General features: G+C 49.4%; 1 protein-coding gene and 1 long non-coding RNA gene across 3 annotated transcripts; one reads left to right on the top strand and one right to left on the bottom strand.

Moving 5' to 3' along the window:
• Positions 1-4,705: 4,705 nt before the first annotated feature.
• Positions 4,706-8,968, bottom strand: LOC140422111 (uncharacterized). The gene is made up of 2 exons (XR_011947259.1): positions 8,488-8,968; positions 4,706-4,808 (listed from the first exon to the last, which is right to left on the bottom strand). It is a non-coding gene; the product is annotated as an uncharacterized lncRNA (long non-coding RNA).
• On the top strand, positions 8,965-17,563 carry LOC140422088 (uncharacterized). Of its 2 annotated transcripts, none has more exons than XM_072507101.1 (2): positions 8,965-9,256; positions 14,761-17,563. In XM_072507101.1, exon 2 carries the CDS (start codon positions 15,108-15,110, stop codon positions 15,936-15,938), a length of 831 nt encoding a protein of 276 aa, XP_072363202.1. In that variant the 5' UTR covers positions 8,965-9,256; positions 14,761-15,107; the 3' UTR covers positions 15,939-17,563. The 2 variants fall into 2 exon arrangements, with proteins under 2 accessions (XP_072363202.1, XP_072363201.1); XM_072507100.1 differs by lacking the exon at positions 8,965-9,256 and adding an exon at positions 14,199-14,353.
• Positions 17,564-17,705: the final 142 nt, after the last annotated feature.

Below are 17,705 nucleotides of genomic sequence, written 5' to 3'. Positions count from 1 at the left end.
CACTCGGAGGAGGAGGATATAGACGCTCTGCAGCGAGGCAGAGGGCACCCTCATGCCCAGCACCGAGTCTCCCCTCATCCCCTCCGGGCATTTTTGAAAAGCATCGTGGCCCTGGACAACTGGGGAAATCTGGGGCTGCTCCTCGAGTCCAAAGCAGCGAGCTGGTATGTCGAGCACCTTCCTGTCTCTTGACCAGGAGAAGGTGTTCAACAGGGTGGGGCACGAGTATCTGCTCGGGGCTCTGCAAGCTTTCGGGTGCGGAATGCACTTTGTCGCCCAGATCCGATTACTGTACGCTGCCTCGGAGTGTCTGATTAAGGTTAACGGGTCCCTGACGGCGCCCCTTCGCTTTGGGAGAGGAACGCGTCAGGGATGACCCATGTCCGTCCAACTTTATTCTCTCTGCTTGGAGCCTTTTCCTGCGCCTCCTATGGAGGAGGTTGTCGGGGCTGGTTCTGCGTGAGCCGGACATGGAGGTGGTCCTCTCGGCTTATGCTGATGATGTGCTCCTCACGTTCATTGACCCTGGTGACCTGCGGAGGATGCGAGAGTGCCTGTGTACTCCGCCGCGTCTTCTGCTAGGATCAACTGGGCTAAATGTTCCAGACTCCTGGTTGGTCCATGGCAAATGGACCCCTCCCAGAGGAGTTCAGGCCCTTCAGCTGGAGCCGGACCAACATCCTCTACTTGGGAGTCCATCTTTGCCCAGCAGGGAAAGCCTGGCCAGCGAACTGGCAGGAGTTGGAGACCAATATCACCACTCGCATGGGACGCTGGACAGGACTGCCCTGAGTGCTGTCCCACAGGGGTCGCGTTCTCGTCATAAACCAGCTGGGTTGCCTCCATGTTGTGGTACCGGCTGGTCACTTTGACTCCTCCCCCTAACTTTGTCACACACATCCAGAGAACTCTGATTTGGCTCTTCTGTGACAGTGGATTGCACTGGGTCACTGCGGAGGTCTTGAATCTCCCAATTGCGGAGGACAGTCAGGCGTTGGTGTGCCTTCGCACCCAGGTAGCGACTTTCCGCCTTCAGTCTGCAACATTACCTGTACGTTGAACCTCCTCCATGATGGTGTGCCCTGGCGACGTATTCTTCTGCCAGGTGCATGGCCTGAACTACGATGTGCAGCTCCTGTTCGTTGACCAGCAAGGTCTTCGGAGTTCTTTGTTGGCAATGCCTGTCTTGTACCAGGACCTTCTCAAAATCTGGAACATGGTCGCCACGCACCGCAGCTCTCCCCCTGTTAGGAGTAGTGGCTGTCGTAAGGGAGCCGGTGCTCAGGAATTCGCAACTCCGCCAATATCCATTCTGGTGGCCTGCAGAGCGGAGGGCTGTGGATGCTGGGGTGACCAGGATCGGTGACATGCTGGGTGGCGGAGGAGTGGGCTGGATGACGCCCTATGAGCTAGCCGAGCGCGGAGCAGTGTCCATCCAGCGCGTGGCTAAAGCCATCCAAGGCCTAAAATCAGTCGTGCTCGGCCCCGTGGGCACACTTGGACAAGAGACGTCGCAGTTGTGCGGTATTTGCACTTCAGCCCCACGCTCCTAATCTACGGACATCCGGTGTGGAGGGGCGCGGGGAAGGAGGAGGACCTCCTTGTGAACCAGCTCCTGGGCCTGTCCAAACTTGCCATTAATAGGTCCAGGCAGCGGACGACTGAGGGGGCTATCCGGCCTGACTGTCTGCCCCTCTTCTGCAGCCTTGTTCGCGGCCGGGTGTCCCTGAAGTGGGAGCATGCGGTGTCCACGGGCACACTCGAGGCCTTCCGTGCTCGATGGGCACCCCAGGGGTTGACTGCCTTTAGACCCTGATTTCCGCACTTTGATTTGACGGGTTTTGTTAAGTTTTCACAACGTGTATCACGCCAGACTAAGTGGCGGATGCAGGATATACTCCTGCTGCATGTAGATAAACGCAGCAGGTCATCACTCACAAAACTCCAAAAACAAGAAGTAAAATTGTTATAATTATCTGTACTTATCAAATGACAGTCATTAAACCCTATAAAACTACAGGGTCTCAGACAATAATAGTGGAGATGGGGCCCAGAGGATAAACAGCAAAGGATTCACTGATTTTGAGAGTAACAAACACAGTGTCTATTCCAATAATAAGAGTCGGGCTGCTGTGCGTGAGTGAACACATCATTGAATCCAATGTAACGATAATACAGTGAGATTTTCATTTCATTTCATTCAGTGTCTAGAGAACCATAACTAAAGTTTTGTTTTCGTATAATAGTGAGTTAGTCATGGTTTGTTAACAACATAATATAATCCACTTCTGGTGTGTGTTACTCTGTCACTGTTAGACCATAACCTTTTAAAAAAATATATAATAATTTTGAGTACCCAATTCATTTTTTTCCAATTAAGGGGCAATTTAACGTGGTCAATCCACCTACCCTGCACATCAATGAGAATCTGAGTGAGTAGAGAGATGTTCAGTGAATGAGAGACAGGAGAGCAGGTTCACATACCCGAGGATCACTGAGAATGATCAGAATAAGGAGACCACTCAGAAAACAGCCAATAGGAATCTTCAGCTGAACACATCACTTATTCTTAAAGGGACAGTCGGGGCCCTGACACTGCTCAGCTCCCAGTTAAAGGGGCAGACACAGCTTCGCCATTTTCTCTGGTATGTTTATGATTGCTAAAGGCTGGTCGGAGTGAGGTTTATTTAAAAGGACAGAATGTGGGAAGCACACATCAACAAAACTGGGAATTCTTGGACACAAACAGCAGCTCCTTCTTTATCTGGCAATGAAACTATTGTCTAATTCTCCCTGCTGTTACCAGGCTCTTGTGATGTCCTCCAGCTGCTATTTTAATACAAACTTCAACCAATCTGTTTTAAGTAGCTTTCTATTCAATGAAATAATTGCAACTGTCACAGAAACACATTAAAATGTTTGAGATGGATTCCGATGCATTTTCAGCCTGGAAACTGAAACCAGCTGCTTTACATTCAATCAGGAGCATCACAGTTTTACACCAATCTCTGATTTGACACCACATTTCCAGCATTCACCATGGTTCTTCCCGACTCTGAACACAGTTGTAAAGGTGCTTCTGTTCTAGGGATTTAGGGGTTCTGAGATGTGGAAGAGAGTGATTGGGACACATTTCTTGCACACTTCAGGATTCAGCCACACGGGGACTTTGCTGACAGTGAAGAGAGATGAGAAAGACCAAAGTGTTGTTTGTCCCTCTCAGTGTGACCCTGAAAGACTGTGTCCAGGCTGAAGTTCCTGCCATATGATCCTTCCCCAGATTGTCCTTTCTGAGCTCCAGGCAGGTGCTGTTAAACACTCAGAGAGGAAAGACAAAAATCTGCAACAATGTTTCAAATAAAGCTGATTTATTTCACATTTATTCAGAATATTAAACCTCACCAGCAGATTAAGACTGTCAGAGTGAACATTATTCAGTCCTGGACATGATTAACAGCATCAATAAGAGTAGAATCCAAACCTTGTAGTCACTTGTGAACTGGCTGGTGTGTAAGCAGGTGGGATGGCTGAGTAAATCCCTTCCCACAGACATTAGAGGTGTATGGCTGCTCCCCAGTGTGAATTCAATGGTGTTTCAGAAGATAAGATAAATGAGAAAATTTCTTCCTACAGATGGAGCAGGTAAACAGCCTCCCCCCAGTGTGAACTCTCTGGTGTGTCAGCAGGTTGGATGACTGACTGAATCCCTTCCCACATACCGAGCAGGTGAACAGCCTCTCCCCAGTGTGTACTCGCTGGTGATTCAATAGGTTGGATAAACGAGTGAATCCCTTCCCACACACTGAGCAAGTGAATGGCCTCTCGTCACTGTGAACCTGCTGATGTGTCAGAAGGTTGGATTAATTAATGAATCCCTTCCCACAGTCAGAGCAGGAGAATGGCCTCCCCCAGTGTGAATTCTCTGGTGGTTCAGTCGGACGGCTGAATCCTTTCCCACACACCGAGCAGGTGAATGGTCTCTACCCAGTGTGAGCATATTGGTGTAATAGTAAATGCTTTTTGTTTTTAAAGCTGTTCTCACAGTCCGGACAGTTAAAAAGTTTGTTATCAGAGTGAACATTTGATGTGTCTATAGGTGGGATGACTGAATGAATCCTTTCCCACACACGGAGCAGGTGAACGGTCTCTCCCCAGTGTGAATACATTGATCTGTCCGCAGATCCATTTTACATTTAAAACTCTTCTCACAGTCAGGACATGTAAATGGTCTCTTATCAGTGTAAACAAGTTGATGAGTCACAATGTGGGATGACCGAGTGAATCCCTTCTCACACACAGAGCAGGTGAATGGCCTCTCCTCAGTGTGAACTCGCTGGTGTGTCAGAAGGTTGTATGAATGGGTGAATCCCTTCCCACAAATGGAGCAGGTGAACAGCCTCTCTCCAGTGTGACTGTGCGATTAACTTCCAGATGTGATGGGTAACTGAATCCCTTCCCACAGTCCGCATATTTCCATGGTTTCCCTATGGTGAGTGTGTCCTTATGTCTCTCCCGGTTGAAGCCCTGTCCACACACAAAACATATGTATAATTTCTCTCTGCAGTGAATGGTGTAATGTTTTTTCAGGCTGTGTTAAAGCTCTTTCCACAGTCAGTGCTCTCGAACACTCTCACTCGTGTGTGTGTCTCGGTGCTTTTGCAGTCACACTGCTGAAACAGAACAGACAAACAGTTCCCCTTCCAAATTAAAATACCAATGATATTTAGCTCCTGATGAATTGAGTGACTCTGTCAGATCTTGATGTTTGGTTTGAGTTTTCTGTCCGCCAATCTTCCGCTTCTAGTATCCTGTAAAAGGAGTTCATAAAAGTCATCACTGTCAGTCCAGGATAGAAATTCTGAACAGACAATTCTAGTTTCTCTGGAACATTTTTTCCTGTCTTGTTCCCCAAAGCTGTAAATGCCCGTCCCACACACCCTCCCTCCTCCCTGGGCTGAAATCCAAACCCATCTGCACCATTTCTTTCCTCCACTCCGTTTTCTCCCTCCCTCTCCTCTGCCTGGGTTCAGTTCTCCAGCTCCTGTCTGCAGACTGACAATAAAACCAATGGGTCTTATTGGGGGGGGGGTTGGGTTCTCACCATTGTCCCCGCTCGCGGCGGCTCTCATTCCGCCTCTGGGAGCCGCACTCACTCTCACTGAGGCTGCGCTCAGCCCGGAGCAGCACCGCGCATGCTCCACACAGGGTGGGGGATTGGCGGGGGAGGGGGGCTGGGGGTGGTCGGGATGTTCCGACGCCTGCGCGATCTGGCCGTTGTGATGGAGATAGGATGTATTCGCCACTGCATCGAATTCTGGGTATGATTATCCGCCATTATTTCATTCCGTTCCTCAGGGTGATGAATTGGTTCTGGCACTTTTGATGCAGTTCGGTGTTTGTACCGAATGGGGGCGATATGCAGCAGTGCGCCTGCACAACCGCCATCTTTCTTGGCGGCCATGTACAGCAGGACGCATGCGCGGGCATCCAGGAACCGGAAGTCAGAAGAGAGAATCTTGTGAATTTCTCTCCTGGACTGAGAGGTATCACAAGTTTGCTCAAGGGGGGGCTGAATGCGGGGTTCCGGGGGTGGCAGCAGGCAGGGATCGAGCGGTTTGGAGAACAGTTTGTGGGGTGCAGCTTTTTGAGCTTAGAGGGTTGCTATGAGCTGCCCGGCGGGAATGGATTCCGGAATGTACAGGTTCGGGATTATGTGAGGAAACAGGTGCCGTCCTTTCCTGATCTGCTGCCCCCGGGGTTGCAGATAAGGTGGTGTCGAAAACAGGGGTTGGCGACGGTAGGGTTTCAGAGATCTATAAAGAGTTAATGGACTGAGAGGGAGCCCCGATAAGCCAAGAGGAAGTGGGAGGAAGAGCTGGGAGGGAGGTAGAGGCGGGTGTATGGGAAGAGGCTTCGAGGAGTGTGAATACATCCTCTTCGTGTGCCAGGCTTAGCCTTATTCAATTTACGGTACTCCATAGGGCGCAGATGACGGTGGCCAAAATGAGCAGGTTTTTTGAGGAGTGGTGGATATATGGGGGCGATGCATTGGGGATGGGGGGGGGGAAAGCTGTGAAACATGTTCACATATTCCGGGCCTGTCTGAAACTGGAGGGATTCTGGCGGAGGTTCGCGGATGTGATGTCTGAGGTGCTGAGAGTGAAGGTTGTCCCGAGTCCAGAAGTGGCAATTTTTGGAGTGTGGGAAGACCCGGGAGTCCAGGGGGTGAGTGAGGCTGATGTTTTTGCCTTTGCCTCCCTGGCAGCGCAGAGATAGACCTTGCTGAAATGGAGGGACTCACGATCGCCTGAGCCGAGGGTGTGGGTGAGCGACCTTCCAGAATTCATTTGGTTGGAAAAAATTAAGTTTGCCTTGAGAGGGTCTGTGGAGGGGTTTGCCCGGAGAGGGAAACCGATTGTCGATCTCTTCAAGGAGTTAAAATTCAGCGGGTGGGGGGGGGGGGGGGTTTGGGAGGAGACTTTGGGGTTAAAAAATGGAGGCATGGGCAGCACTGTGGCCCAGCGGTTAGCACAGCTGCCTCACAGCACCGAGGTCCCAGGTTCGATCCTGGCACTGGATCATTATCCATGTGCAGTTTGCACATTCTCCCCGTGTTTGCGTGGGTTTCACCCCCACAACCTAAAGATGTGCAGGTTAGGTGGATTGGCCACACTAAATTGCCCCTTACTTGGAAAAAATGAATTGGGTACTCTAAATCTATAAAGGAAACAACAAAAAAAATAGAGGCAGCAAGGGTGGAGGGACGGTGGGGAGGGTGGGACGGTGGGGAGGGTGGAGGGGAGCGGCATGGAGGGAGGGACAGTGGGGAGGAGCGGCAGGGAGGGTGGGACGGTGGAGGGGAGCGGCAGGGAGGGAGGGACGGTGGGGAGGGTGGAGGGGAGGGAGAGACGGTGGGGAGGGTGGAGGGGAGCGGCAGGGAGGGTGGGACGGTGGGGAGGGGGGGGAGCGGCAGGGAGTGGGGGAGGGTGGAGGGAAGCGGCTGGGTGGGTGGGACGGTGGGGTGTTAGTTATTTATTAACCGATTTCCTGCTTGTTCTCTTTTTGGTTTTTGTTGTGTTTGATGTCTGTGTATGATTTCCTCAATAAAAACATTGAAAGAAAAAAAATACTGGAACTAATAAACGTACTTTTTTACAGAACCATAAATTATATATCTAATCATAGAATTTACAGTGCAGGAGGCCATTCGACCCATCGAGTCTGCACCGGGCCTTGAAAAGAGCACCCCACTTAAGTCAACACCTCCATCCCATCCCAGTAACCCCACCTAACATTTTTGGACACGAAGAGCAATTTATCATGGCCAATCCACCTAACCTGCACATCTTTCGACTGTGGGAGGAAATCGGAGCACCTGGAGGAAACACAGACAGACACGGGGAGAACATGCAGACTCCGCACAGACAGTGACCCAATCCGGGAATTGAACCTGGGACCCTGGAACTGTGAAGTAACAGTGCTAACCACTGTGCTACCGTGCCGCCCTTCTGTACCACATAACAACATTAGACATATCTCTGGCTGATATTAATTTACTGTTGCCTTAAATGTCAGCCATGTCCTGGGAAACCAGCCCTTTAATTGTGAATATCATAGAATTTTACAGTGCAGAAGGAGGCCATTCGTCCCATCGAGTCTGCACCGGCTCTTGGAGAAGAGCACCCTACCCAAGGTCAACACCTCCACACCCTATCCCCATAACCCAGTAACTCCACCCAACACTAAGGGCAATTTTGGACACTAAGGGCAATTTATCATGGCCAATCCACCTAACCTGCACATCTTTGGACTGTGGGAGGAACTGGAGCACCCGGAGGAAACCCACGCACACACGGGGAGGATATGCAGACTCCGCACAGACAGTGACCCAAGCCGATATCGAACCTGGGACCCTGGAGCTGTGAAGCAATTGTGCTATCCACAATGCTACCGTGCTGCCCATATAAGGAAAGAGACCATATGGGATATATATATATAGACAAATTGAACACTTCAGCAGTCAAGGGCATTCAGCCTCTTCGGGTAAGCATTCTCCAAGGCGGCCTTCAGAATGCGCGACAATGCAGAATCGGCAAGCAGAAACTTATAGCCAAGTTCCTCACACATGAGTATGGCCTCAACCGGGACCTTGGATTCATGTCGCATTACATTCACTCCACATCTGGCCTGGGCTTGCAAAATCCTACCAACTGTCCTGGCTTGAGTCAAATCACACCTCTTTAACCTGTGATTATCCCTCTCTCCAGTTGCTCCGTTTGGATCTGTAAAGACTTAATTTCCTACAAAGACTCCGATTCAAAGTATCATCTTGCATCTTTGACTTTGTCTATATATATATATATATATATGTTTCTGGAACCTACCTGTTCATTCACCTGAGGAAGGAGCTGTGCTCCAAAAGCTAGTGATTCGAAACAAACCTGTTGGACTTTAACCTGGTGGTGTAAGATTTCTTAGTGTGCTCACCCCAGACCAATGCCGGCATCTGCACATCAATATTTTTGAGAGAACAAGACCTGGGCCAACCTTTCCGGAGTCTGTATCCTCCCTAGATTCACTTCCATTCTCTTCACTTGCTGCAAGTCACCAATTGAAGACCAGAATGAGAAAATAAATGGAAAGGGGAGAAAGTGTTTTACTCTCAGATGTTGGAGACAGGAGGAAGTTTCAATCTGTGTGAAGCTAACTCATCATTCACCCAAAGCCCGCGCTCTGATTGCCTGGAGGACAAGAGTCCTTCCGGTTCGCCAGGATTTTCCATTGGTTATCCGCCGCCAGAAGACAATGGCATCACGTGGCCATGGATAAACGTTTGACCGCAAGAAGCGCGGACCCTTTGACCAATGGGAATCGCCGTATTCCGCACATGCGCAGCTTTTCCGCCCTTGGACCTGCGCAGTCCCGGGCCGCCCACCCGCGCGGCGGATAGAGAAGTTTCTCTAACGCGGTGGATACTGGGCACCACAATCGCCATTACCCACCCGGCGCCAAGTTCCCAAACTCCTGGGACTGGGATGAAAAGTGGGGGGTGCAGTGACCCCCACCCTGACATAAAGTGCGTCTGGATGGTCAGCGGATTTGATTGTGACGTCCCTCTTAGCAAAACAGTTTGTTAACTTCAAAGATTTAGACACTTGTGCGACATATTGGGGAGGGCAATGGGTGAGAGTGAAACTGAACCCGAGGGTCAGCACCTTCAGCGGAAGGAGAATTGGGGAAAAGCAGGAGGAGGATGGTGAGATTTAACTTTTTTTCTTTCTTTGAATAATTTACGGGATGTGGACTTTGCTGGCCAGGCTTGCATTACCCATCCCTAATTGCCCTTTAGAATCATAGAATTTACAGTGCAGAAGAAGGCCATTCAGCCCATCGGGTCTGCACCAGCCCTCGGAAAGAGCACCATACATATGTCCCACGCCTCCCCGCTATCCCCTTTATCCCCATAACTCAACCTAACCTTTTTGGACACCAAAGGCAATTTAGAATGATCAATCCACCTAACCTGCACATCTTTGGACTGTGGGAGAAAACCGGAGCACCCAGAGGAAACCCACGCACACACGGGGAGGAGGTGCAGACTCCGCACAGACAGTGACCCAAGCCGGAATCGAACCTGGGACCTTGGAGCTGTGAAGCAATTGTGCTATCCACAATACTACTGTACTGCCCTTTTTTTTTGTCCATATGCCATGCTGATCCTCCCACCCTCTCTCTCCCTTCCCCTCCCTCCCTCCCTCATTCCCTCCCTCCCTCCCTCATTCCCTCCCTCCCTCCCTCATTCCCTCTCTCCCTCGTTCCCTCCCTCTCCCTCATTCCCTCCCTCACCGATCTGTCCATACGCCATGCTGATCGCCATGACTCCTTCATGTGCGGGAAGTGTGTCCAGCTGCAGCTCGTGTTAGACCGCATGACGGCTCTGGAGTGAGATGGACTCACTTTGGATCATCCGCGATGATGAGGAGGTTGTGGATAGCACGTTCAGTGAGTTGGTCACACCGCAGATTAGGATTAGTGAGGGAGACAGGGAATGGGTGACCAAAAGGCAGAGAAAGAGCAGAAAGGCAGTACAGGTGTCCCCTGTGGTCATCTCCCTCCAAAACAGGTATACCGTTTTGGATACTGTTGGGGGCTCACCAGGGGGAGGCATCAGTAGCCAGGTTCATGGCACAGTGGCTGGATTTGCTGCACAGAAGGGCGGGAAAAAGACTGGCAGGGCTATAGTCACAGGGAATTCAATCGTAAGGGGAGTAGACAGGCATTTCTGTGGTCGAAAACGAGACTCCCGAATGGTATGTTGCCTCCCAGGTGCACGGGTCAGGGATGTCTCAGATCGGCTGCAGGACATACTGAAGGGGGAGGGTGAACAGCCAGTTGTCATGGTGCACATAGGCACCAACGATATAGGTAAAAAACGGGATGAGGTTCAACAATGAGAATTTAGGGAGTTAGGAGATAAGTTTAAAAAGTAGGACCTCAAAGGTAGTAATCTCAGGATTGCTACCAGTGCCACGAGACAGTCAGAGTAGAAATTCAAGAATAGTCAGAATGAATACGTGGCTTGAGAGATGGTGCAGGAGGGAGGGGGTTCAGATTTTTGGGACATTGGAACCGGTTCTGGGGGCGGTGGGACCATTACAAATCGGATGGTCTACACCTGGGCAGGAGTGGAACCAATGTCCTAGGGGGTGCTTTTGCTAACACTGTTGGGGAGGTTTTAAACTAATATGGCAGGGGGATGGGAACCAGATTAGGAAGTTAGAGGTCAGTAAAGAGGCAGCAACTAAAGCCAGTAAGGTACTAGATAATAAACTCAATGTGACTAAGGGGAAGAGTAGACAGGGAAGAGATGATGAACGCAAAGGGACAGGTGGTCTGAGGTGCATTTGTTTCAATGCGAGAAGTGTAGCAGGTAAGGCAGATGAACTTAGGGCTTGGATTAGTACCTGGGAATATGATGTTATTAGTATTACTGAGACTTGGTTGAGGGAAGGGCAAGACCGGCAACTAAATATTCCAGGGTATAGATGCTTCAGGAGGGATAGAGAGGGAGGTAAAAGGGGTGGAGGAGTTGGATTACTGGTCAGAGATGATATCACAGCTGTGATTAAGGAGGGCACGATGGAGGATTCGAGCACTGAGGCAATATGGGTAGAGCTAAGAAATAGGAAGGGTGCAGTAACATTGTTGCGACTTTACGACAGGCCTCCCTAAAGCGAGCGTGAAGTAGAGGTACAAATATGTAGACAGATTATAGAAAAATGTAGGAGCAATAGGGTGGTTGTGATGGGAGCTTGCCTTCATCGGACGGGGTATTGAGTACAAGAGTCGGCAGGTCACTTTACAGTTGTACAGGACTTTGGTTGGGCCACATTTGGAATACTGCGTGCAGTTCTGGTCGCCACATTACCAGAAGGATGTGGATGCGTTATAGAGGGTGCAGAGAAGGTTCACCAGGATGTTGCCTGGTATGGAGGGTGCTAGCTATGAAGAAAGGTTGAGTAGATTATGTTTGTTTTCGTTGGATAGACGGAGGTTGAGAGGGGAACTGATTGAGGTCTACAAAATTGAGAGGTATGGACAGGGTGGATAGCACCAAGCTTTTTCCAAGAGTGGAGGTGTCAATCACAAGGGGTCACGATTTCAAGGTGAGAGGGGGAAAGTTTAAAGGAGATGTGCGTGGAAAGTTTTTTATGCAGAGGGTGGTGGGTGCCTGGAACGCTTTGCCAGCGGAGGTGGTAGAGGCGGGCATGATAGCATCATTTAAGATGCATCTAGACAGATATATGAACGGGTGGGGAACAGAGGGAAGTAAATCCTTGGAAAATAGAAGACAGGTTTAGTTAAAGGATCTGGATCGGCGCAGGCTGGGAGGGCCGAAGGGCCTGTTCCTGTAATTTTCTTTGTTCTTTATGCTTGAACCAAGTGAATCCCTTCCCGCAGTCAGACAGGTGAACGGTCTCTCCCCGGTGTGAACTCATTGGAGTGTCAGCAGGCTGGAGAATTGAGTGAATCCGATCCCACAAATGGAGCAGGTGAATGACCTCTCCCTGGTATGAACTCGCTGAGTCAGAAGCCGATATGAATCACAGAATCCTTTCCCGCAGTAGAGCAGGTGAACACCACATCCTGGTGAATGCATGTGAAATGGAATCGACCTGCCTGTACCTACAGGAATTACCTTTTAACCCTATTTTTGCTAGGGTTCAACGGGCTTTTTACATGTACATATAGTCAAGCCCTGAGCAATTGGTGTTATGAACTGGTGAACACTTTCTCCCCAGTGTGAACGCGCTGGTCTATCATCTGGCTGAATGACTTCGTGAATCAGGATCAGGATCGTGACACGGGATCAGGGGTGAGCTGGCAAGGTGGATACAGAACTGGCTAGGTCATAGAAGGCAGAGAGTAGCAATGGAAGGATGTTTTTCTAATTGGAGGGCTGTGACCAGTGCTGTTCCGCAGGGATCAGTGCTGGGACCTTTGCTGTTTGTAGTATATATAAATGATTTGGAGGAAAATGTAAGTTTGCAGACGACACAAAGGTTGGTGGAATTGCGGATAGCAATGAGGACTGTCGGAGGATACAGCAGGATTTAGATTGTTTGGAGACTTGGGCGGAGAGATGGCAGATGGAGTTTAATCCAGACCAATGTGAGGTAATGCATTTTGAAAGGTCTAATGCAGGTAGGGAATATACAGTGAATGGTAGAACCCTCAAGAGTATTGAAAGTCTAAGAGATTTAGGAGTACAGGTCCACAGGTCATTGAAAGGGGCAACACAGGTGGAGAAGGTAGTCAAGAAGGCATACGGCATGCTTGCCTTCATTGGCCGGGGCATTGAGTATAAGAATTGGCAAGTCATGTTGCAGCTGTATAGAACCTTAGTTAGGCCACACTTGGAGTATAGTGTTCAATTCTGGTCGCCACACTACCAGAAGGATGTGGAGGCTTTAGAGAGGGTGCAGAAGAGATTTACCAGAATGTTGCCTGGTATGGAGGACATTAGCTATGAGGAGCGGTTGAATAAACTCGGTTTGTTCTCACTGGAACGAAGGAGGTTGAGGGGAGACCTGATAGAGGTCTACAAAATTATGAGGGGCATAGACAGAGTGGATAGTCAGAGGCTTTTCCCCAGGGTAGAGGGGTCAATTACTAGGGGGCATAGGTTTAAGGTGAGAGGGGCAAGGTTTAGAGTAGATGTACGAGGCAAGTTTTTTACGCAGAGGGTAGTGGGTGCCTGGAACTCGCTACCGGAGGAGGTGATGGAAGCAGGGACGATAGTGACATTTAAGGGGCATCTTGACAAATACATGAATAGGATGGGAATAGAGGGATACGGACCCAGGAAGTGTAGAAGATTGTAGTTTAGTCAGGCAGCATGGTCGGCACGGGCTTGGAGGGCCGAAGGGCCTGTTCCTGTGCTGTACATTTCTTTGTTCTTCTTTGTTCTATGGTGATTTCGAGGAGAAATGGGACAGCCTGAATTGTTCTGCAGAAAGTCAGCATGGACTCAAGTGGCTGAATGGATTCCTTCTGTGCTGAAATAAAATTGAGAACTTATTCACAGAACTATATCAGAAGACAAGAAATAATAATAAATGGCTTAACCCCTTTAATGTGAACATTATGAAAGAGACCATTCTTTTAGCCAGACAAATAAATGTGTCAAGCTGAGGGAACAAAGGATGTCAATGTCTTTAAGAGAGAGAGAGAGAGAGACCTGGGTCAACCTTTTCAGAGTCTGCACCCTCCTTGGATTCACTTCCATTCCCTTCAGTTGCTGCAAGTCACCAATGTCCCCCCAGAATGAGAAAGGAAATGGAAAGGGGGAAACACTGAGCTCCCAGATGAGGAGGAAGTTTTAGTCTGAAACTCATTGTCCAACCTCCGAATTGTGACGTCACAATGGAGCCCTGCCTAAATCAACCAATACCAAATCATTCTGCTCCACGGTGACGTCTGCGGGTTCCAGTGCGCAGTCCCGTCCCCGTTGTTCCCCCTCCCCCGACACCTCCTCCAGACACGGATTCCAGGCAACCGGCTGAAGCCGCTCGGTGACCTCAACCCAGGTCCGGGACTGCGCATGTTCAAGGGACGGGGTAGGTGCGCATGTGCCGGGGACCCGCCCCCTTGACCCTCATGCAGGGGTATTGACCAATGGCAAACTGGGAGGACCGGAAGGCCTCGTCTCCGCCAGTCAATTAGAGTTCCCTCATTGTCTGCCTGCAGACTTTGGAAATTGAGCTTGTTAACCTGCTCATTCCTGCCCAGCAAAGCTGCTGCTCCTCACTCTGAATGAGCTTGAGCTTCACACCTCCTGTCTCCAACATCTGTGAGTAAAACACTTTCTTTTCTCCCCTTTCCATTTCTTTTTTCATGCTGGGCTAAAATTGGTCACTTGCAGCAACTGAAAGGAAAGTAAGTGAATCCAGGGAGGGTGCAGACTCTGCAAAGCTTGGTCCAGGTCTCTCTCTCTCTCTTAAAGACATTGACATCCTTTGCTCCCTCAGTTTGACACATTTATTTATTGAGGTAAAAGAATGGTCTCTTTCTCAATGCTCACAGCTCTGATATTCCACCCCTCCGAATCCGCTCCCTGAAGACGACGTATGGCGTAGTTTTTGGAGACTCGGTATTGGGAAATGAGAGAGGAAAAAATGTTCCGTAGAAACGAGAGTTGTCGATTCAGAATTTCTATCCTGCACTTATGTAAACTCATTTTGTAAACTCCTTTTATAGGATATTAGAAGAGGAGGAATTACAGACAGAAATCTCAAACGTAACCTCTTGATGTGACGGAGTCACTCTATTCCTTGGGACCTGAATATCATCGGCCTTTGAATTTAGAAGGAGAAATGTTTGACAATCTGTCGGCTTCAAAATATTTTAACCATCAGTGCGACTGGAAAAGCACCGAGACACACACACCCGAGTGAGAGTGTTCCAGAGCACTGACTATGGAAAGAGCTTTAGCCAGTTACATAGCCTGAAAAAAAGTCACACCATTCACAGCGGGGTGGGACCATACACGTGTTCTGGGTGTGAAAAAGACTGACTGCCTGACCTGGAGAGACACAAAGAGACACATGGAGAAACCGTGGAAATGTGGGGACTGTGGGAAAGGATTCAGATGCCCATCTGAGTTGGAAGTTCATCGACGCATTCACACGGGGGAGAGGCCATTCACTTGCTGTGTGTGTGGAAAGGGATTTGCTGTGTTATCCAACCTGCGGACACACCAGCGAATTCACACCGGCGAGAGGCCATTCACCTGCTCTCAATGTGGGAAGGGATTCAGTGATTCATCCAGCCTGCGGAAACATCAGCGAATTCACACTGGGGAGCGACCGTTCACCTGCTCTCAGTGTGGGAAGGGATTCACTGAGTTATCCAGCCTGAAGAAACATCAGCGAGTTCACACTGGGGAGAGGCCGTTCGCCTGTTCTCAGTGTGGGAAGGGATTCACTGAGTTATCCAGCCTGCGGAAACATCAACGAGTTCACACTGGGGAGAGGCCGTTCACCTGCTCTCAATGTGGGAAGGGATTCCGTGTTTCATCCGAACTAGTGAAACACCACCGAGTTCACACTGGAGAGAGGCCATTCACCTGCTCTGCATGTAGGAAGGGATTTACTGAGCTATCCATACTGAAGAAACACCAGCGAGTTCACACTGGGGAGAGGCCATACACCTGCTCTCAGTGTGGGAAGAGATTCACTCGGTTAGACAACCTGCAGTCACATGAGCGCGTTCACACTGGGGAGAGGCCATGCACCTGCCCTCAGTGTAGGAAGGCATTCCGTGTTTCGACTGACCTACCGTCACATCAGCAAGTTCACACTGGGGAGAAGCCGTTCACCTGCTCTGACTGTGGGAAAGGATTCAGTCAATTATCGCACCTGCACTCACATCAGTGAGTTAAGATTAGGGAGAGGCCATTCACCTGCTCTGTGTGGGAACGGATTTATTCACTCATCCAGCCTGCGGACACACCAACGACTTCACACTCGATAGAGGCCACTCGTGCTCTCAGCCTGGGAAGGAATTCTGTGATTCATCGCACCTGCTGAGATACCAACAAGTTCACAATTGATTACAGGGGTTGGATTCTGTTATTGTTTCTGCTCTCAATTACATCCAGGACTGCATTTTATTCATTCTGACAGTTGGTCAATGGGGATGGTCAGACAGTTTCTTTCTACTGGACTGGCCGGTCTCACGACGTTGTCTCCAGTGGGCTGATGCTCTTTGAGATTTGTTGCAATTGCCTGGTTCTAAATTTCGCATGGAATTGTGGAGAAGATTTTAGTTTAGAGGGGCAGCATGGTCGGCACAGACTTGGAGGGCCGAAGGGCCTTTTCCTGTGCAGTACTTTTCTTTGTTCTATCACAGACTGAAAGCGTGTTTGTAAGTTTGACGATATTTAGTTCCCATTTCTGTTTGGAACCCCCAAAGCACGCCACCTTGCTGTGGAGATGGGCTGTGGTGGTTATATATTTTTCTGTTTAATTTATTTGGGTGTTCCTCACAGAAGAAAACTATGAGGGTATGAGGGGCAAGTTGTTTGAGGTGGATTGGGAAACTGATGGGAAACAGGGAATAGCTAATAGTAAAGGAAATACTATTTACCAGGTGGTCAGTTAGTTCAGTTGGCTGGTTCATGATGAGGAGCGACGCCAACAGCATGGGTTCAATTCCCGTACAGAGAGGTTATCCATGAAGGCCCTGCCTTCTCAACATTTCCCCTCACCTGAAGTGTGGTGACCCTCAAGTTAAGTCATCACCAGTAAGCTCTCTCTCTCTCAAAGGGATGCGGAAATGAACAGAAAGGCATGATGGGTAGTTAGGCTAAGTTAGGAGTAAAATCTTAATGCACAGCCTGCAAGTGGGATTCAAGGCAGGAAGAGGGGGATGGGTAGCTATTAGGACCGGTTCTTTGTGCAAAGGATGCTGGGTGAAAGGGGCCCCAGGGCTGAGGAATGTATTGTGGGCCTATCGGGATCAGTAATTGTGAAGATCTGGTTATATGGCCAGGTCAAGGAATGTGTGAGAAAGACCTATGAGAATCTTGCATTTGTTACCATTAACTTATTTGGTCGTGGGTATGTGAAACTTGAGGCTGAAACCAGATGCTGTGCTCCCTTTTGTTCACTTGCTCTGGGGATCTCAGGAACAGTGTTGGTCCTGCTGTTATCAGAGTGAATCGAGCTTGCAAGCTATTTGAAATAAAATAAATCAATACCTACGATCCCGACTCAGCGTTTGACTGAGACCAGACTGAGGGCAGAAAGAACTCAATATCTTTTTAAAAAAATATATATTTATTAAAGTTTTTTAACACAATTTTTCTCCCTTACAAACAATACCCCCCCCCCCCCGGGAACACACAAAAAAACGAGAAATCGCGCAGAGCAAGATATATACATAGCAAAATTATATATTTACACAGCTTTGTACACTGGCCCTCACCCATACGTGCCAGTTTCCCCAACCCTTCAAGTTATCTCTTGCTCATCCACTCTCCCAGGCAGTCCCCCCTCTTTCCCCCCCCCCCCCCCCCAAGGTTGCTGCTGCTGACCAACCTTCCTCTAACGCTCCGCGAGATAGTCTAGGAACGGTTGCCACCGCCTGTAGAACCCCTGCGCAGACCCTCGCAAGGCGAACTTAATCCTCCAACTTTATGA

This window comes from Scyliorhinus torazame, chromosome 5, assembly GCF_047496885.1.
Source record: "Scyliorhinus torazame isolate Kashiwa2021f chromosome 5, sScyTor2.1, whole genome shotgun sequence".
Taxonomy (NCBI): domain Eukaryota; kingdom Metazoa; phylum Chordata; class Chondrichthyes; order Carcharhiniformes; family Scyliorhinidae; genus Scyliorhinus; species Scyliorhinus torazame.
Note: the sequence above shows the minus strand (reverse complement) of the source record. Positions and strands in the feature narration are given on the sequence as shown.

Excerpts from the sequence above, each read along its gene's own strand:
- LOC140422088 (XM_072507101.1), top strand. The coding sequence starts at position 15,108 with ATGGAGAAACCGTGGAAATGTGGGGACTGTGGGAAAGGATTCAGATGC.